Source organism: Meriones unguiculatus, chromosome 3 (assembly GCF_030254825.1).
Source record: "Meriones unguiculatus strain TT.TT164.6M chromosome 3, Bangor_MerUng_6.1, whole genome shotgun sequence".
Classification (NCBI taxonomy): Eukaryota; Metazoa; Chordata; class Mammalia; order Rodentia; family Muridae; genus Meriones; species Meriones unguiculatus.
In genome coordinates this window covers 34,289,668-34,308,101 of record NC_083351.1, presented here as the reverse complement: position 1 = coordinate 34,308,101, position 18,434 = coordinate 34,289,668, and the positions used below count along the sequence as shown (strand labels likewise).

Below are 18,434 nucleotides of genomic sequence, written 5' to 3'. Positions count from 1 at the left end.
AAGAATATTTAAAAATCCTTCCTTTTGCTCAAAATAAGGAAAATACAACTACTGTGTTGACAGATTACTTGTTTTTATTTAGCTGCTGAAAGTAGAGAATACATAATTTGTGTGTGTATCTGTGTTTATGGGGTTCTAGGGAACTGAATCCTTTTTTTTTTTTTCTTTAAGGATTTTAGAATTTAGAATGTACCAGGCACCATGTGGGTGCCTGGTGCCCATAGAGACTAGAAGAGGGTGTTGAATACTGTGGAACTACAACTACAGTTGTGGGCCAGCATATGGGTTCTGGGAACCAAACAAATACCAGGCCTCTGTAAAAGCAACAAGTTCTCGTAACCATGAGCCCTCACACTTTCTGATGTTGTTTTTCTTTTAGAATTTTATATAATGTATTTTGATCATATTCTTTCTCCTCCTTGAACCCTCAGATTCTAGCTGCATACCCACCTAAATGTTCTTTCTCTTTCTTTAGACACACACACACATATCAGAACCAAAACCAAAATATCAGCCACGGAGTCTTGTTTATGTTGGTCAACTATTGGGCATGAGGCCCTCTCTGGGTTGTGGTTGTTATACTCAGTGTAACTCCATTGAAGAAAAGTGAGTTTCCCTCCCCCAGTAATTACCATTTGCAAGTAGCCTCTTGGGTAGAAATAGGACTTTTTTTTTTTTTATTGTTGTTAACTTTTATAAAGCAAGCCTTTTCACCAGGTTTTTAAGGAGTATCCTGACGTCTCTTAGCCAAACTACAGAAGCAATTCATTTCATAAGAACTTATATTGGGGGCAGGGAAGCTGGAGAGACGGCTTAGAGGTTAAGAGTGCTGCTTGGTCTTCCAGAGGTCCTGAGTTCAATTCCCAGCAACCACATGATGGCTCACAACCACCTATAATGAGATCTGGTGCCCTCTTCTGGCCTACTGGCATACATGCATATAGAATACTATATAAATAATAAATAAATAAATAACTTAATGTTGGGAATTTGACAGTGACTTCACATTATCTGTTCATAAAATTTGTAGAAAGTTAATCTTTGAAATGCCTTCCAGTGTAGGAATTTGCTCTGTTACCCCTTTTGTTCTTCTCGTTAATGCTATAAAATTGAGTAGGATTCTAAAATAGCTGTTAATAGATTCTCTTACGTATTTGGCAGTGTTGTTGTAAGAGGAGTCTTGTATTTCCAGAGGTCTGTGGCTAGAATGTATAAGGAACATTGAGATTTGTATTCTGACACTTATCTTCTTTGCTAAACTATTAACAGATCCCAAAAGTCCTACTGTAGATGGCCTGCAAGTCAGTGGCCTGGCAGGAGGTCCTGCAGGCCACAGGCCACATAACAGCCGTAGTCTGGTTTTGCAAGCAAAAACAATGAAGTTTATATAAGTTACTGTAAAGAAAAAAAAAATCTAGGTAGTATATGTTCTACAGAAGTAGTATGTAGCTTGCTAAACCAAAACTTTTATCTGATCCTGACCCAACCCCCTCACATCAAACATGAATATTGTATTTTTTATTTGTACTTAAGGTTTGCATGTTTTCTTTGCCACCGAAGCTAAAAATCTACACATACATAATATGTATGTACATACATACATACATCCATGAAATAATGGCAGTCAGAATTTTGTTTTCCTTTTCTCAAAAGAAAAGCGTAAATTGTGTGGGGTTGGCGCACATGTTCCTCTGTGCACATGTGTGTGAAAGCTAGAAGTTGACATGGGTGTCTTCCTCAGTCACTGTTTTCTTGAGGCAAGATCTCTGAACTTGAAGTTCTCCAATTAGGACAGGACTAGCTATCCAGCAAGCACCCAGTATCCTCCTGTGTCTGTCCTCCCAGCACAGGTTTCAGGAGTGTGCTGCTGTGCCCAGCTTTTTGTGTATGTTCTGAGGGAGGGAGTTCAGATGTTCGCACTTATGAGGCAAGCACATTACTGACTGATTTTCCTTTATTTTTATGATGTTTTATGAGAGCAAGTAATTCCATTTTTTTTCTAGTGTTCCAAGAATTGTAATCAAGTTCAGGGTAGGGGACATGCAATCTAGAAATCCAATGGAAATTTGCCACACGTAATTAAGGTAATTTTTAAATTCTGGAGAAGTTTTTGTTAAGATATTGTTAAGATAAGTGGCTGAGTGTGCATGTATGTGTGAGTGTGAGCATCTGTGCTGCTCAGAGTCCAGACGAGGCCATCAGATTCCTCAGAGCTGTAAAGAGTTGTTTGCTGAACACCAGCTTGTTAAATGGAGATCTGAACTCCAGGCCCCATGATTTCCTAGCAAGTGCTCTTAATTGCCAGGCCCTCTCACCAGCACCTCCTCAGAGATAGCTGTTTTCTCATTCCAGCAGCTTCCATGTTTTCATAGAAATGTAAACCAATCACTGTGGCATACACCTGTGATCAAGAGATGCATATCTACTTTAAAGCTGCCCTGGGCTACACAGTGAGACCTTGTCAAGCTCAGTAACAATAATTATGACAAAAGCATATTGTCATATGACAAATCTAGACACTATAGCAAAAACAAGGAGGAACCCACTTGTTCATTAATTTGTAGAATGTGCTAAGCACTTAACTGATAGTCTTGGGGAGTCAGCAAGGCTGCTTTCGTGTTTCTGTGTTACTCTGTAGATACTTAGAGTGACCGTGTCATCTTAGCATCTTAGTTGTATTCTGAGTTGCACTTACTCTAGCTATACCAGTATGGTATAGTGTACCTTCTAATAGCTCACAAGGCACTGATACTTTCAAAGGCTCCTTATATTTCAGTCCCATTTTAGTGTCCCTTTAAAAAGTTTGACTGATGACTCTGAATATTCAGCCAAGAGAGTGGTATCAAAAACTTGCTTGAATGTATCTAAAAATTCATAATCAGTAGTAAATCTGAATTTGTTTGCCCAAAGCACCACAGTGCCCTGCTGGGAAAGGTACACCATGGTAGCAAGCAGCTTATCCAGGAAGTAGTGGTGGTAGACGACATCGGAGGCCAAGATGTAGTCATAGTAAAAGGTTGACTTCGGGAATTTCTGGTCGAGGTCTTCCCCCCACACCAGTTCTTTCACTTCAGGTGGATGAGCTGCGCATTCCACTGTGTTTTTTAAAAGATTGTATTGAAGATTTCCTAGAACATCAGGCAGATCTGTTGCTGTGACTTGAGCTCCTAAGAGAAAAAAAAAATGGTGATGCTGCCTGGAGACTTGTGGACAGCCACAGTTTCCTTTGCTAAGAGATAGACAGGAACATCTACATGTCTGACCCCTGCCATTGTATGCTAAGCAAACTGATGTAATTCAGATTAGACAGTTTCCTCCTGTAGTCTTAACCTGGGCTAAGATTTGGTACCACACTTGATTTCAGCAGCACCCTAAATTAAACCTCCACTCCCATTCATGAATGTCAAAGGGATTTAGTTTCATACCTTTGAACTCTCAACTTCCTTGCATGAAAACAAGGTAAATTAAAATAGCTGACTAACCTCTCCAAGACTGTTATCTCTGAATAACTAATGATGCCTGTCAGACATTTGGGGGCGATTCAATGAAATTGTGGCCAAGCCACACCCTGTCAGTAGTAAGAAATCAAATTTGTCACAGAAGAGAGTTTTGTTTTTGTTTGTTTTAAATGAGAACAAGAAAAAACAAACCTAAAAGACTTGACACAATGGAAACAAGGCCAGGTCCAGCACCAATTTCAAGTATTTTAGCATCTTGGAGATTTAATTCCTCTGTATGGTCTTCCAGATATTGGCACAACGCTGTAGCCTAAAAGACATGAACAACGATTTTCCCTTTGGAACTGGATTATTAGAAGCCATGAGCAGACCATTGTATTCTTGTAGTTGAATATTAAAGTGTAACCCTAAATATTTTTAGTTTAGTAAGTGTTCTGTAAGAACCTAAATAGCCAGATACAGTGGCTCAGACCTGTAAGCACAGTAACGAAAGAATGTGAGCCAGCCTTGAGCTGATTCTGTCTCCTTCCTGGCCCAAATGAATGCCATGAATGTTGTAATTCTGTCTACGGAACTAGAGAAGTGGTTCCACTCTTAGAGTAAATCAGGAATGTGTGCTGAAAAATAACAGTTCTTGATAGCTTTGTCATGTTGGGTCTCTAAGTGCCTCACGTAAATTATAACAATTGGAACATCGTTTAGCTCTTGTATGAAAATTCAGACTAATTAAGTCTGTTACATTGAAAAACGGACCAGTTTGCTGTTCTCCCCACTTCCTGTCTCTCTCCCCTTTCCCTTCTTGGCTGACAAACACTGTCAGAATAGTACTTCTCAAAGTGTCCAGAGTAGCTTGTTAAAGATGCAGATCCTTTGCATCTAGATCAGGCCTGAAAATGCCAGTCTGGACTATAATCTGAGTAAGCAAATTAGTTCTTATGAATGATGTCAAATGTCCTTTTTCTTTCTTTTCTTTTCTTTCTTTCTTTCTTTTTTTTTTTTTTTTTGTTTCTACTTCCCTTAACTTTTCTATAATGGGATACAACATCTCACTGATTCATTAAAAAAAAAAAATTATGTCAGCTATGCATAGTGGCACACACATTTATTCCCAGCACTTGGGAGGCAGAGGCAAGAAGATCCCTGTAAGTTCAAGGCCAACCTGGACTATATATTGAGCCCCACGACAGCCACAACCTTGTTGCCAAAACAAATGTGTATGTGTGCATGTGCAGAAGCATGTCAATGAAATACTAGAAACGCCCTGGGAAAGACTAAAAAGTAAGTATTACCAAGAGAGTAACAGTCCAGGCTAGGGTTGTTGCGGTGTGGACATGGAGATGAAAAGCAGTTGAGCTCTGTAGTTGGCAGTCTACTTTCTATTTGGGCTACACAGAAAGTTACTGGCCAGGGAATTTCTGAGCTCCTGCTCTTACCATTGCAGGTCATAGAGTGATTACCACAGTAACCCTAACCCATTGCATCCTGTGTTCTTTGGAACAGATAACCTACAAAGATAAAAGTTATCTATGCTGCCAAGGTACTCTAGTGGCAAAGCCAAGACATGTGAACCACTTACAAATTACTGTGCTTTATGTAGCATAAGCGAGGTATACAGATAGCACTCAGCAGACTAGAGGCCACTTGGAAGTCAGTACTGCCGTCCTCATGCAGGGAGGGAAGAGCCAGCTAAGGAAAGATGCAAATGGCCTTCTAGGAAAGAGTTGGAGATGTTAGCACAAAGGCAAGGAAGGAGGTTTGGATTGGCAAAGAGAAAGTTTTTGTGTGGATCTTCAATATTCAGTGTCTCTTAGAGTGGCCCAGAGAACATATTCTGAACAATCTTGTAAAGATGGCTGAAACCAGCCTCTTTTTGAGGACACCCTGCTGGACAGCTGCACCAGAAACCACAGGAAGTACCATTTTCCCACTTACATTCACTTTATGTAGCTGTCTGAAACAGATCCCAAGAAAGGCTGATTTGGTACATGTCAGGCTGAGACCTTTCTTTTCCTAATGTCTTACTGTCTTGATATCACTATAGGTACCTGTTTGCCTGATGTAATAGGAAAAGGAAGCAGGGAGGTTTAGTATTTTCAAACTTCTGGCTAGGGAAAAGACCCTTGCTTGAAGGAAATCACCCCTGTGTTTGAATTACTGAAAGAGGCCCCAGACTTGAAGCCATGGCTCCTTTTCTCCCACTTACTACCAATCCCCAAGACCATTTTGGGGACCCTCGTCACAACTGTTCAGTGCTCCACAGATGCACTATCATGGCTTCCTAGCTCAGACACCCTTTCCTATGTTCACATGTTACCAGTTTTGAATAAATAGTCAAATCTAGCCAGTCATCAGTCAAAATCTGCGTTTGAATAACATCTCAACATAACTTCCAAAGGTCTGTGAATTTTTGCTCTGGATCCTTTTTAATCTTCTGGACAAGCCTTGCATTGGAAAATCTAGTAATTCTGGGCCCCGGAGCACCCAAGGGTTAAGGTTTACTAAGGCTATGGACCTTCCTGAGCTCTGGTATTCTCAGCTGTGTGATAAGAACAATTGTTGGATCCATCACTACAGCTAGGTGTAGTGCCTTGTAAATATTCACTATGTCAGCAACTAGTTACCATTAGCTCACATTTTAAATATAGAAACTAAAGAAAAATAGACAAATGACTGCTCCTGACCACACAACCTGAAAATATGGACTTAATCTTTTATGTAATAGTTGTATCAGCTTACATCCCATTTCTAGTATATTCTACTTGTATCACTTGAAATATTTCAGTAAATATTGCTGAGGGCTGTGGGTGTGTGTAACTCAATGATGAAGCACTCGTTGTCTATCATGACAAGAAGGAAGGGAAAAGGTGGACGAGGAGGAAGGTACAGGAACAGGAGAGGAAGGTTTTGCTTCAAAGCCAGTGCTGCTAGAAGAGCCCAAACCCCCGGGGGACCAGGCAGTTACTCATCAGCTGGAAAGGCACAGAGATGAGAAAGCAGATGGACCGTTGTTCTAGGCAACACAGATGTACAAAAACATTTCATCTCCAGAAAGCTGGACCACAAATAAACATAGCAGTTCTCACCCCTGGCCACACCACCGTGCCATAGTTCTCGATGGATTCTTGGATGATGATCTTCTTGCCTGCAAACCGGTAATGCTCTTGTGTGTAGCTAGCAGAGTCTGTAGGAACAAATTTCTGGATGCTATGAAGTGATGACTCTGTTCTGTCAGACTCTGAAACAGGAAAATGAGATGGGCCTCAATAAGATGAAAATAGATGAAACTGAAATTTTCCCTAACAAGGAAAGGACATCATCAATAGCTACGATTGCAGATGGAACACTAAACTGAATTACATAGGTGATGGGGACATGGAATTCACATGTGACACTTTATATTATGGCAAAATGACAAAGAATGCTCCTGGTATGTCCTTAGGAGAGGACAGAATCGGCGAGGGCCCACGAAGAGAAAGCAGTGTAACCTGGTTATCTGCAAAGTGGCCTGAGTGAGCTCTCTGAACATGGCAGAGCTAGATAAGCATGCATACAACTATTTTTAGGTCTTGGGATGAGGTGGTGTTCCCACATGTTGGCAATAGCATGTTCTCTTAAATTCACAACTATGCCTCAAAAGTGGGGCCAGCTCTCCAAGCCTGGAGAGGCTGTTAACTGAACTCCAGATATTAAATTACAACTGCTCTAAATACTGCTTTAGCCCCATGAGCCATGACAGCCGTTCTCAAATGTCATAAAGCCATGACAGCCGTTCTCAAATGTCATAAAGCGAGAAAGAGAGCACCTGATGGGGCTGGTACCGTGCAGTCACGGGTCTTCACAGGTTTTCCAGTGTTAAAGAGCAGTGAGGCAAAGTGTCAGCAGGGAGGATAAGGGTGCCGAGCTATGAGCAACCAGTCACTGTTGGCTAAGCACTACAATGGCATCAACAGCAGGAACACTGGCTTACAGCAAGCAGAAGGGTCGTGTATGGCCTTTGTTTTTATGTCCTAGGATATGACTAGATTTTGACAAAAGTAGAATCCGGTCTCTAGAAAATAGAGGGGAGAACAATCAATGAACACTTGGTGTCTTTCAGAGCAGCCACTGAAGGTGGAAGGGGAAGGATGAATTGGGAAAGAACCCTACCCAGTGGTAGCTTTCTTCAGAGCAGGCCCTACAGTGACTTCAGGTTACGTTGACTGTGGCATAGTTTATTTTTAAAATAAACTGGGCTAATAGGTTGTGTCTGTGTATGCTCATTTTTGTTTCATGGAAGTTTGTTGTGTTTTATGATGGTATCCATGTGGCACTTGTATGGAACAGGTTCTGATCACAGTAGGGAGGATTGAGTCAGTTATAAATTAACCTAGAGGCAGCCTTTGGTTTCTCTGGTGGTATCATGGTTGTTAACAAGCAGGCGGTTCTAACTTACATCACTCAAAAGAGAAACTTCTGTACTGAGACAAAAGCAAAGATTCCCTGAGCTCACCAAGAGGCAGCACATACCCATTAGCCTCCGTAGTGACCTAGTTATCCAGTCCAGTCTTTATGAATGACTAATGAGGTCCTAGACTCCTACAATGGGGCTGTGAGCCGGTGATGGGGAATGTTTCACTCACAACCCCTACAGAGAGGAAGAGACACTGATTCACAAGGCTTGACAAGGACCCTGCATAAACATACCCACCGTGGGTGGTGTGTGACCCAGCAACAGAGGAGATGGAAGGAACCTGTGTCACTGTGAGATGTAAAGGTGAGATCTGAGCAGGTTTTAGATTTTATTATTTCATGTGTATGGCTATGTTGCCTCCGTGTAGGCAGGTATGTCTGTGTACTGTGTATGGTACAGTCTCTGCAGAGGTCATAAGGCATCAGAGCTCCTGGAACTAACGATGATTGTGAACCACCTGTGGGTACTGGGAATCAAACCTAGGTCCTCTGGAAAAGTGACCAGTGCTAATGACCACTGACCCATCTCTCCAGCCTGAGATTTGAGTAGTTATAATATAATTGTTAGTTCACATAACATCAAATGTTACTTGGCCACAAGTAACAACCAGATTCAAAGTTTGTGAAATGCACAGCCAGAACAGGCTACAGGCTGTTTCCAGCACACCAGGCCACCGGGGGATGCCTGTCAGCCCTGTCGCTTTCCTCTAGCCTACCACACCTGCTGGGTACCTCCATGCTTCTCTCCCAAGGACCACTGCATCAACCTAGGTGGACTGGTTTTCATCACTTCACAGGTAAGCAAGCAAGTTTTAAGCTTAACAGTTATTCTATTCCTGTCAATATTATTCATTACTGTTATTTTTTTCTTTATTTATTTGGAGACGTGTCTTTCTGTAACACAGGTTGGTCTTGAACTCTTGATTGCCCTGTCTCAGCCTCTCCTGTCCTGGGAGTACTGATGTGCGCTACTGTGCCTGACTTCAAGCGATCATCATTACTTTAAAATATGATTGCCACAAACTTTTCTCTACACACCTACTGTGGCATGCACCTACTTGCACAAACACAACTTTAAAAAAAATTATTAAAAACAAAAACTGGCCTAGGGGTGCACAAAATAGCTCAGCAGTTTAAGGTACTTGCTTCCAAGCCTTAGGGCCTGTAGTGCGAACTCACACAGTCAAAGGAGAGAACCAGCTCTAGCAAGTTACCCCTGCCTTCCACATGTGTGCCAGGACACGCTCATGCACACAGGCACAATAAAATAATACACAAATCAGTTATTAAAAGTTTAAACATGAGCATGTGAATAGTTTTATGTAAGACCCTCCGAAGGTCCATAAAGGAAAAGTATCTGCATTATACCTTAAATATTGTAATTAGTAAAACATCGTAGTTTTAAAAAGTTATATTTTATGAAGAAATAAGTTAACACCCTCTTTAGCAAAGGTGAAACATTTTTACCACTTTAAAAGGTTGTTTTAAATGGCTCTCAGGACATCCTTGGTCGTGTGTATTATTTATCTGCTTCTGAATCCATGCCCAGACACAATTCTAAACTTCCACAGGGCTCTAAGGAGAAAGATGCCAGAAATACATCTGGGAGAGAAGTAAAAACAAAGCTAAATTTCCTTTTAATGTTTTTAAAGTTCTTGTTTCAAACATATAGCACTTTCAGAACTATGTACATGATAAAACATTGTAGATGTGATAACAATGAAAACTAGAAGGTAATTGGTTGTATATTTTTCTGCTGTTCTCTATTTAGTAAAAACAAAACCATAGAGTTTAACAGAAACATGAACTCTGTGGCTCGGAGTGCTCTAGGGCTTACCTGCTGAAGGTCCTGCAAAGCCATCCTCCTGTAGAGTACCGGTGCGTAGGGGCTGCTGTGCAGTGTGGAGACACTGGTCCATCTCCAGAGCCTGTGAAGAGGGAAAAGGCACTGGAAGCTCGGCCTTACAAGGCGCCAGAAGGCACCGCTTATCACCTTATTGTCTGCTTGTCTGGTTGCTCCCTCAGGGTAGGGGAGGCAGCCACCCCAGGAGCTGGCTTTGCAGAGTGAGATGCAGCCCCGGTAGGCTCAAGGAGAAATGCAAACCAGAGCGGGTGCCCCTGGGAGCAAACGCTGCTGTTCCTGGTCACGACCCAGGGCTGTGCAGCTCATCATTAAGTTCCGGACTTTGAATAGTTTCCCATAACCCCTGAAAGATAACTTGAGTGAAGAAAGGCTGTGTAACGCTGCTGCCACTGGCGACACTTGTGGACGGTTTGCTGGAACCCAGCTCGGATCAGACTCCGAGGCTGGGCTGAACACTGTGGAGAGCACTGTGCTCTAGCTAGGAGACCAGCTTGGCTCCCCACATTTACTACTTGGCATCTCCTTAAGCCCCTCACTCACACACGGGAAGACTGATTTGCAAAAGGAGAATTGTCCAGGGACCAGTGATAGGCACAAAAGCCACAGGCCTGTTGGACCTGGAGGAGCCAGGGCGCTTGGTGTTTGCTGAGTGTGAAAGCAGACACTGCCGCTTAGAGGTTAGTGAGATAAACAGACACAAAACCAGCGCTAGAAGTGTTTACCCATTCATTGTCTTCAAAATCACCATACTCCTGTTGCTACCCCCCCTGCCTGGGAGGCTGAGGCAAAAGAATCACAAGTTCAAGGCCAGCCTTGGCAATGTAAAAAGCCCTGTCTCAAAATAAAAAGAGTTAGAGTTGTAGCTGGGTGGTAGACGCTTGACTTGCACGCACCAAGCCAGTGTTAAGCCCACAGGTAAGAGGGCGCTCGGGGGAGAGCTTCTCAGATAAAGACAAGATTGATGAGTGGTACTGGCTGCTTTTGTGTGTCGACTTGACACACATTAGTTATCAGGAAGGAGACTCAGTTGAGAAAATGCCTCCATGAGATCCAGCTGTAAGGCGTTAGTGATCAGTTTGGGAGGGCCCTGCCTATGGTGGGTGGTGCCATCCCTGGGCTGGTGGTCCTGGGTTCTATAAGAAGGCAGGCTGAGCCAGCTATGGGGAGCAAGCCAGTGAGCAGCACCCCTCCATGGCCTGTGCATCAGCTCCTGCCTCCAGGCTCCTGCCCTGCTTGGGTTCCTGTCCTGACCTCCTCCAGTGAGGGACTATGATCTGGAAGTATAAGCCTTTCCCCCCCAACTTGCTCTTTGGTCATGGTGTTTTGTTGCAGCAGTAAAACCCTGACTAAGACAACCAGTGACAGACCAGGAGTCTGGGTAGACATCCAGCTGCACCCCACACTGTGCCCAGGAGGCTGCCTACTTCCACCATGGCCTTCCTTCAAGGCCACACTGTGCAGTGACATAATTAATCTTTCTAACAAGGTTTTCTGGTTTTTGCAATCTGCATTTACTATCCTTAGTTTATCGTGATGCTCAAGAGCTCAAGCCCCACCCTGCTCTTTGAGCTACAGAGGGTGGTGAGCAGGCAACCCAGCCCAAAAGCACTACACTGAATTTGCTTGCACCCAACTGGTCAGGCCTGCGAATGAGCAGAGAATGCCAGAGGCTCCCCGGCCATGCAGCATTTGTAACTGTACATCTGCAGAGCTGGCGTGACCCTGGAGTCTGTATGCGAAAGGATGTCAGATGGATTGTGGTGACTGTGATGTGGTCGCATGTCGCTGGTATCTCTGGTAAAGGGAGTGTCCAAGACTGCAGTGGGTGGGCATGATGTGGCATTGTCATTACTTTAAGCACCAAGTCACCCCGGGTAATCCCCTCAAAATTCCAGACTAACCAGCTAGCCGAGAGTGGCCCACCCGTATGCCCCAAAGGAGCATCTTTGCCCTTGTGGACACTTTCTTGTCTTGGTTCTTAGGTTTTTTTAGCTTTTCAGTGACTTCGCCCCTGGTGAGGCGAGAAGCCTGTGTTAGAATGGTAGCCCTGCTGTGCACGATCTACTTTGAAAATGCAGTTAATTATGACGCTTACCGCATGAGTCTGGAGGACTGAGCGCTGTAATCCAGCAAAGCCTCTCAGACATGCTGTCCCCACGCTGTTATCACAGCCAGGGCAATGGAGTGGACATTCGATATGACTATTTCCAGGGCTTTGGGGTGGACACAGTATATCGCCACTTCCAGGGCTAGGGATGGGCATGCAGTATAACCCCGTCACAAAGCGCCTGCCTGCCACCTTGGGGGCCACACATGTAATCTAAGACACTTCTTTCCTTCACATGCAAGGGAGGGGGAACATGTTTCAGATAAGGACCATGTGGCCGTTCTTGAGAAGGCAAATGACCCCTCCCACCACTATGCTTGATGTAAAAACTTCATTCTCCCCAAAGACAGCTGTGTACTGAAAAAAATCAGTCTAGAACAGCAACTGTTATCTACTTAGAGTCTGATATTAGTTTGACATATATTAGTATTTATTATTAAAGAATTTGATCTTCCTTTTGGCAACTCAAAAGGGTTGCCTTCAAAACCCTCAAAACCTTTTCAAGCTATCAGTTTAAGCATGCCTTTACCTTATGGAGCAGAGATCGCAGTTTGTGTGGCCTCCAGTCCCCAGGGTTTTTTTATATAGGTCCTCTCTTGAAATGATGAGCTCTTTATGACCAAAAGCCAGCCAGTGGAAGTTCAAGTTATTTATGGCAGCATTACCCAGAGTACTCACAGACACATCACTAGACCTCGCTCTCTCTCCCTTGCCCCATCCAGCACACATGGAGCCCTTGCAGCATGAAATGGAATGTCGCCCCCCAAGGTCTATGGTGTTTAAACAGAGACTAGCTCTTTAGCTCTGTGGTGCCCTGTGGCCGAGGGCAGGGTGAAATGGAGACTTCTGTTTCAGTTCTAGAAAGAAATGGGAGGTCAGTGGGGGAGGGAATGAATGGGAACAAAGTGTGACACATGTATGAAAATGCCATAATGAAACCCAGTACTTTGTAGCTAACCTAAAAGAAATTCAATTGAAAGTATAGCCTGGGTGGTTGGGGTTTCACACAGACCTGCAAATACTCTTTATGGTTCAAGAGGCACGTCTGCCCAAGATGCTGAGCCCAGCAGCCAAGAACAACAGGAGCCAACACCCAAAATAAAGGAAGGGATTTTCCAGGAAGAAAGAAAGAACTGCCCAGAAGGGATGAAAGTTACAGGCTTCAGCTACGTGCAGGATGTCTGAGGTGGAAGTAGAGGGAACAGAACTCAAAGACTCCTCCTGGAGAAAGCTATGGAGGGAAGGAAACCCTTTCCCTTCCTGCTCAGGGAAGAAGCTCCGTAACTCTTAAAATAGAATCCAGGTCATAAAAAGTAAAGCTGCGGGCAGACTGAACTTAATGAAGTGATCCAGTGTAAACAGTGATTAAACTTGAGTGCAGAGGAAAACCAGTGTTTGCTTTCCTATCCAACCTTAGTTCTCATTATTCTGCTGTCACCATCGCTATGTCACATTCTGAACGCGGGTCCTTATCTGGGTTGCTGGGGCTCCATGCATGCTGGATCTTCCTTCTGTGACATGAAGGAGCAAGGTGCTGTGATAGTTTCCCAACTTTATCAGTTGGATGTTCTCTTGCTCCCGGCAGGCCCAGTTCTGTGACTGGACCTTTGTTCCTAACATTTACTTCCACCAGTTTCCTTAATCTCCGTGAAAACAGTATCAACATGATCACCACAATTTGGTTTAAAAGATAGAGGAAACTTTGGAAAAATGGATTCAATGGTGTCACACACCTGTAATCTGTTTGAAGAAAAGAGAATCAAGAGTTGGAGCACAGCCTGAGCAATTTAGGAAAGTTAGAGGTGTTCAGTGGCCTAGCTTGAAAATTTTAAAAATGTCTGCAGTGCATATGAAAACCTAGTCATTCTGAAAGCTTCAACATGAAGAAAAGGGAACAAAAATGAAAATTAAATATACAGAATCCCACTACCAAGAAAAGATCAACTTGGCTAGCATTTTATTTTTGTATTGTAATCTTTACTTTTGAAATTACATAAAAAGAATGGGTTTTTTTGTCTACCTTTTCTTTTTTTTGTAAAGCTATAGAAAAAAAGGCCGGATGGGGTGTTTGTTATTGCATGGCTTGTTTGTAATAATCTTTCCTAAAGCTTCTTGTAGTAAATCACAGCTCTGTTTCCTGGATTTCAAATGACTTAGGTCAGAGGTTCCTAAACACAGGACCATTGGAAACTGTCAGAAATCTGTAGAAGCTTTAAAATCCCTGGTAAGTCTTGCTTAGAGGCTTGAAAAGGAGCCTAGGGGTTTGACCAAGAACTGTCCACTGACCTCCTGGCAGGCGTAGTTGCTGTTTTCGAGCTCAAATCTTGCTGTGGCAGGGGTCCACAGGGCTCTCTGGGAGATGGCAGGGATGAACACTACTTCAAGAGCCAGCCCACGAAGAATTAGGACTGCGGGGTGCACCGATGAGGTAAGGTCCCGGAGTTGGCTTTGGGCTCAATAGGAAAGAACTTTCTAACAAGCACTGCTCAAAACAGCTGTTCCTGGGAAGCCCTACAAAATGGAAAGTGGGCCAGATCTGGAGTCAGAAGGCTTACAGGCTTAGGCAGGGCCCACAGGCATTATCACTTGACTCTCCCCCTCATAACAAACCTCTGATATTCACTATTTTTTTTTTCTTTTTCTGACTGACCCAGTTCTGTCACCCCTGGTGCTCATACAGACCCATCTCTCCCTCCCACATAGGACCCTGAGCAATTTGTAGAGGCATGCTTTGTTGTCACATCCGTGGACAAGGGTGCTATTAGCATCTAGTGCCTGCCATCCAGGATGTGGTTCAAAATCCCGAAATACACAGGGAAACACCCACAACTAACAATTATTTGGCCTCAGCCGTCAACAGTGTCAAAATGAAGACAGTGCATCGGAGTTGCCGTGTGGGAAGATTACGGAGGGTCTCGTCCAAAAGCCATGTGCTGCCTGCATAAACAGCCTGCCTCCCTCTCGCCTCCGTGTGTAAAACAGAGATGGACTGGCTGGCATTCACAGAGCAGTTAGCCCAGGAACAATTGCGAGTCATGTTTTCCAAGTACCCAGCAGCCCTGAGTCTAGATTCTCCAAGGAGCAAACACAGAGATGGGAATTCAAAGGAAATACTTTTACTTGGGAAATATAAGTAAACACAGTGAAGAAGATGAATAAATGATACCATAGAGTGAACTGCAGCTAATAGAGGAAACAGTGCCAAGGGTGGGTTTGTTGGTGTGATGAACCTGACCCTTTGCCACGTGGCTGAACTTCCAGCTTCTGTTCCCAGGTCAGAACACGGAGCCTGGCAACAGCTATTGCCTTTTGTTGAGGTAATCTGTCACATCAATAGAAAGTACAGTCTGCTCAAAATTGTTTTCGCTACCCAGGGACTTTTTCCTTTCCATATGAATTTTAAGATTGTTTTTTCCACTTCTGTGAAGAATAGCATTGGGATTTTAACTGATGTCGCTTTGAATCTGTGGATTGTTTTTGCTCCGATGGCTATTTTCACAATATGAATTCTGATCCATGAGCATGGGTCACTGCAGTTCTTAAAACAGACATCTACTGGTGGAAAACACCTTGTTCTAATTGTATTCGTTACACCTTCAGCCTCAGTTGTGTGAAGTTCACTACTGGCAATCACCAGGTTTCATGATATCACAATAGCCAAAAGTGCCCTGTGACTGAACTACAAGCCTAAACATTCATTACAAGGAGGACTCCATGCTTGGGAAACAGGTTTGAATGAGAATTCCGACACAGAAAAGATGTTCTCAAGGACCAGCGTGACGGCTCAGCCGGCAAAAGTACATCCTAAGGATGTCGGTCACTTGAGTCTGATCCCTGAAACCCACAGTCGGGGAGAACGCACTCCTGAAAGTTGTCCTCTGACTTCCACGCACATGCTGTGACGCGCACACTTGCGTGCTTGAGCATTCACATGAGCATGCATATGTATACAAGTCGTGTATATGTAATATGTATGAAAATATTTTAATATTTAAAAAGTTTTCAAAATTATGGTGATTTTGATAGCACTATTTCTTCAGTCTTACCCTTTAACAAATGGCAGGTTTCTGACTTAATCTGAGCAAACCACGTGGGTGCCTAATAAATGCAGCCTTCTGTGGACAGCGCTTCCTAGTGGCTGTGCTTGGCGACTGGGGAAGAAATGTGTTTAGTTCCAGCTGTTTTCCTGTTAGACCTCTAATCAAAACAATTAAAACCAATAACTACATTAATCTACTCTCCAAAATGTATGTAAGAGTTCACAAGAAAACACATTGGTTTTCTACTAAAGCCATTTGGTGAGTTTGAGCATGCGCTGCTCAGGGCTCTTTTGGATACAAACACCTCCAGCAGCATCCTTGTTTCCGTGATGCCACCCATGGCTTGGAAGTACAGCTTTTTATAACCTAACTGTAACCGACTAGGCTCTGATTTTAGCTGCAGCTCTTGACCACTGTTCGGAATGATAATTCCCCCCCCCAACAGACCTCTATTAGGAAAGAATGTGTTTACCTGGCGGAACTATTCTGGAATGTTCCATGGTGTGACATGCCTCCCATTCTTTCCCCCTTGTAGTGTAGAGTTGGTCGGAGAGGCATTTCTGTGAGATTACATTGTCAGAGTTTGGAGGGATGTGCTAAGTTATTTAAGTTCCCATCCTGGCTTTAAAAAGAACTGAGAAAGCCTCTGTCTTTTTGGAAGCTACACTCTGACTTTGTAACCTTAGACAAGCCTGTCTCTAAGGCTCTATCTCCTTCTAGTAGAGACATAAACGCCTTCAGGATATCTACTTCAAAATGTTCTGAGAAGAAATACCTCTGGCTCGTTCTCCTGTTTCTCTTCTCAGCACTAGACAAAGCATAAGCCTGGGTACAGAGATAATGGAACCTTCATAGACAGGTCTATGCCAGGGATGCCCCAGAGAGTTGCCCCACCATCCTAGGTGGTCAGGACATAAAAATTATGGGGATACATGAGCACAGTAATTATTAGGACATATGATTCCAGGCTAACCTGACTTATGATTCATGTGTGTGCAGCTACGTGTGTGGTCTTATCACTGTGACTATGTGAGCATGAAGAAAAGCAAAAGACACACCCCAGAATATTAGTGGGAACTGATGAAGAATAAATTAGGTGCGAACAAGAAATAAAGTGAGAAGTTGTCAGAAATAATAATATTAATACTACTACTACTAATAATAAAGCTTGTAGTTATACAATTATTTGTGGCATGATCCCATGATAGTCAAAATGTCAATCGTTATTACATCTGGATGTTTGCATACTGGGTGCTCTTCTTTTCTTCACTGCCCTAATCTGAGCCTCTCGAGGCTTAGTTAAAAGTGGTGCTCAGGAGCAGAGAGAGGAATGAAAAGCACGAGTCAATACACGAGTCTTTGGGGGAAACAATTCATATCCGAACCATAACAAGTAGTCTGGAAAGGCAATACTACAGAGATAACCAAGAGGCTACTGGTTGTTAAGTGGGGAGAAGTAGGGACTGAGGGACAGATCGCATAGGGGGCCTTAAGACAGTGTAACTACCCTGTGTAGTACTGCAATGCTGAACACATGCTGTGACACTTATCCCAACCCAGAGACTGCACAGCCTTGAGAGTGAGCTGCAGTGTGCACCACAGACCTGAGTCCACAAGCATGTAGACCCTGTTCTAATTCTCCAGGAAAAAAAATCCTGCAGTTCAATATTCTGCGGACTCTTTCTCATGGTGTGAGTAGAAAACCCTGAGTGGCAATCAGAAATCAGTCACCAACTCAGTGTAAGCTGAAACCCTAAACTGCAGGGCGGCTTAAGTGCTTTGCACATGTGAAAAGATGAGCTGATTGGCTGCAGGCTTGGTTCTCTGCCTTGGCACGGAAGCAATGATGGCATCAGCAGCCGTTCTCAAAGAGGATCATCTTTTCATTGCTGACATATGAGTCACTCTAGGTTCTGGAATAAAAACACAGTGGCTCTTCCTAAAGGAAAAGATTGCAACATACCTTAATACACAGACAATGAGATCAGAAATACTCATTGTACATGTATGGATGACAGGGCCCTTATTTGGAAGGGTCTCTTCGGAATAGCAGTTTAATCAGAAGAGAGAATGAAAATGGCGCCCTCCTTTCCCTTGGGAGGATGAATGTGGTTGAATACGCGCTTGGCTAGGGAGATCCGTGTCACTAACCAGCCCCCATATGTCGGAACTCACATCCAGTTATCCCAACTACTTACAGTCTTCTGCGTTAGCGGACAGCCTAGCAATGGTCTAGGACCCACATACAGCTTCTCTGTTCTTTGCTCTCCTAGCACAATGGGAACAGACGGACCTCTGCTCTTTCGTAAATGCTTTTCATACCACCCATCTTACGTCATTTTAGTTAGACCAAATCTCATTCTTACTATACACCTTACTTATGGGGCATCTTTTCCCATCCTCTCGGTTTCAGTATTTCACAGATGAAAATTAAGCTTGACCTCTTTTGATAAACTGTTATTTCTCCCCATCCTCCATTGAAAAAACAAAAACTAACCGTAACAGGAAAGGAGATA

The 18,434-nt window shown here is 43.4% G+C and overlaps 1 protein-coding gene across 1 annotated transcript; it reads right to left on the bottom strand.

The window, feature by feature from the left end:
• Positions 1-2,772: 2,772 nt before the first annotated feature.
• On the bottom strand, positions 2,773-9,826 carry Mettl21c (methyltransferase 21C, AARS1 lysine). Its single transcript, XM_021664796.2, has 4 exons — positions 9,745-9,826; positions 6,542-6,693; positions 3,651-3,768; positions 2,773-3,167 (listed from the first exon to the last, which is right to left on the bottom strand). The coding sequence occupies exons 1-4, from the start codon at positions 9,824-9,826 to the stop codon at positions 2,773-2,775; spliced, it is 747 nt and encodes a 248-aa protein (XP_021520471.1).
• Between the last annotated feature and the right edge of the window lie 8,608 nt (positions 9,827-18,434).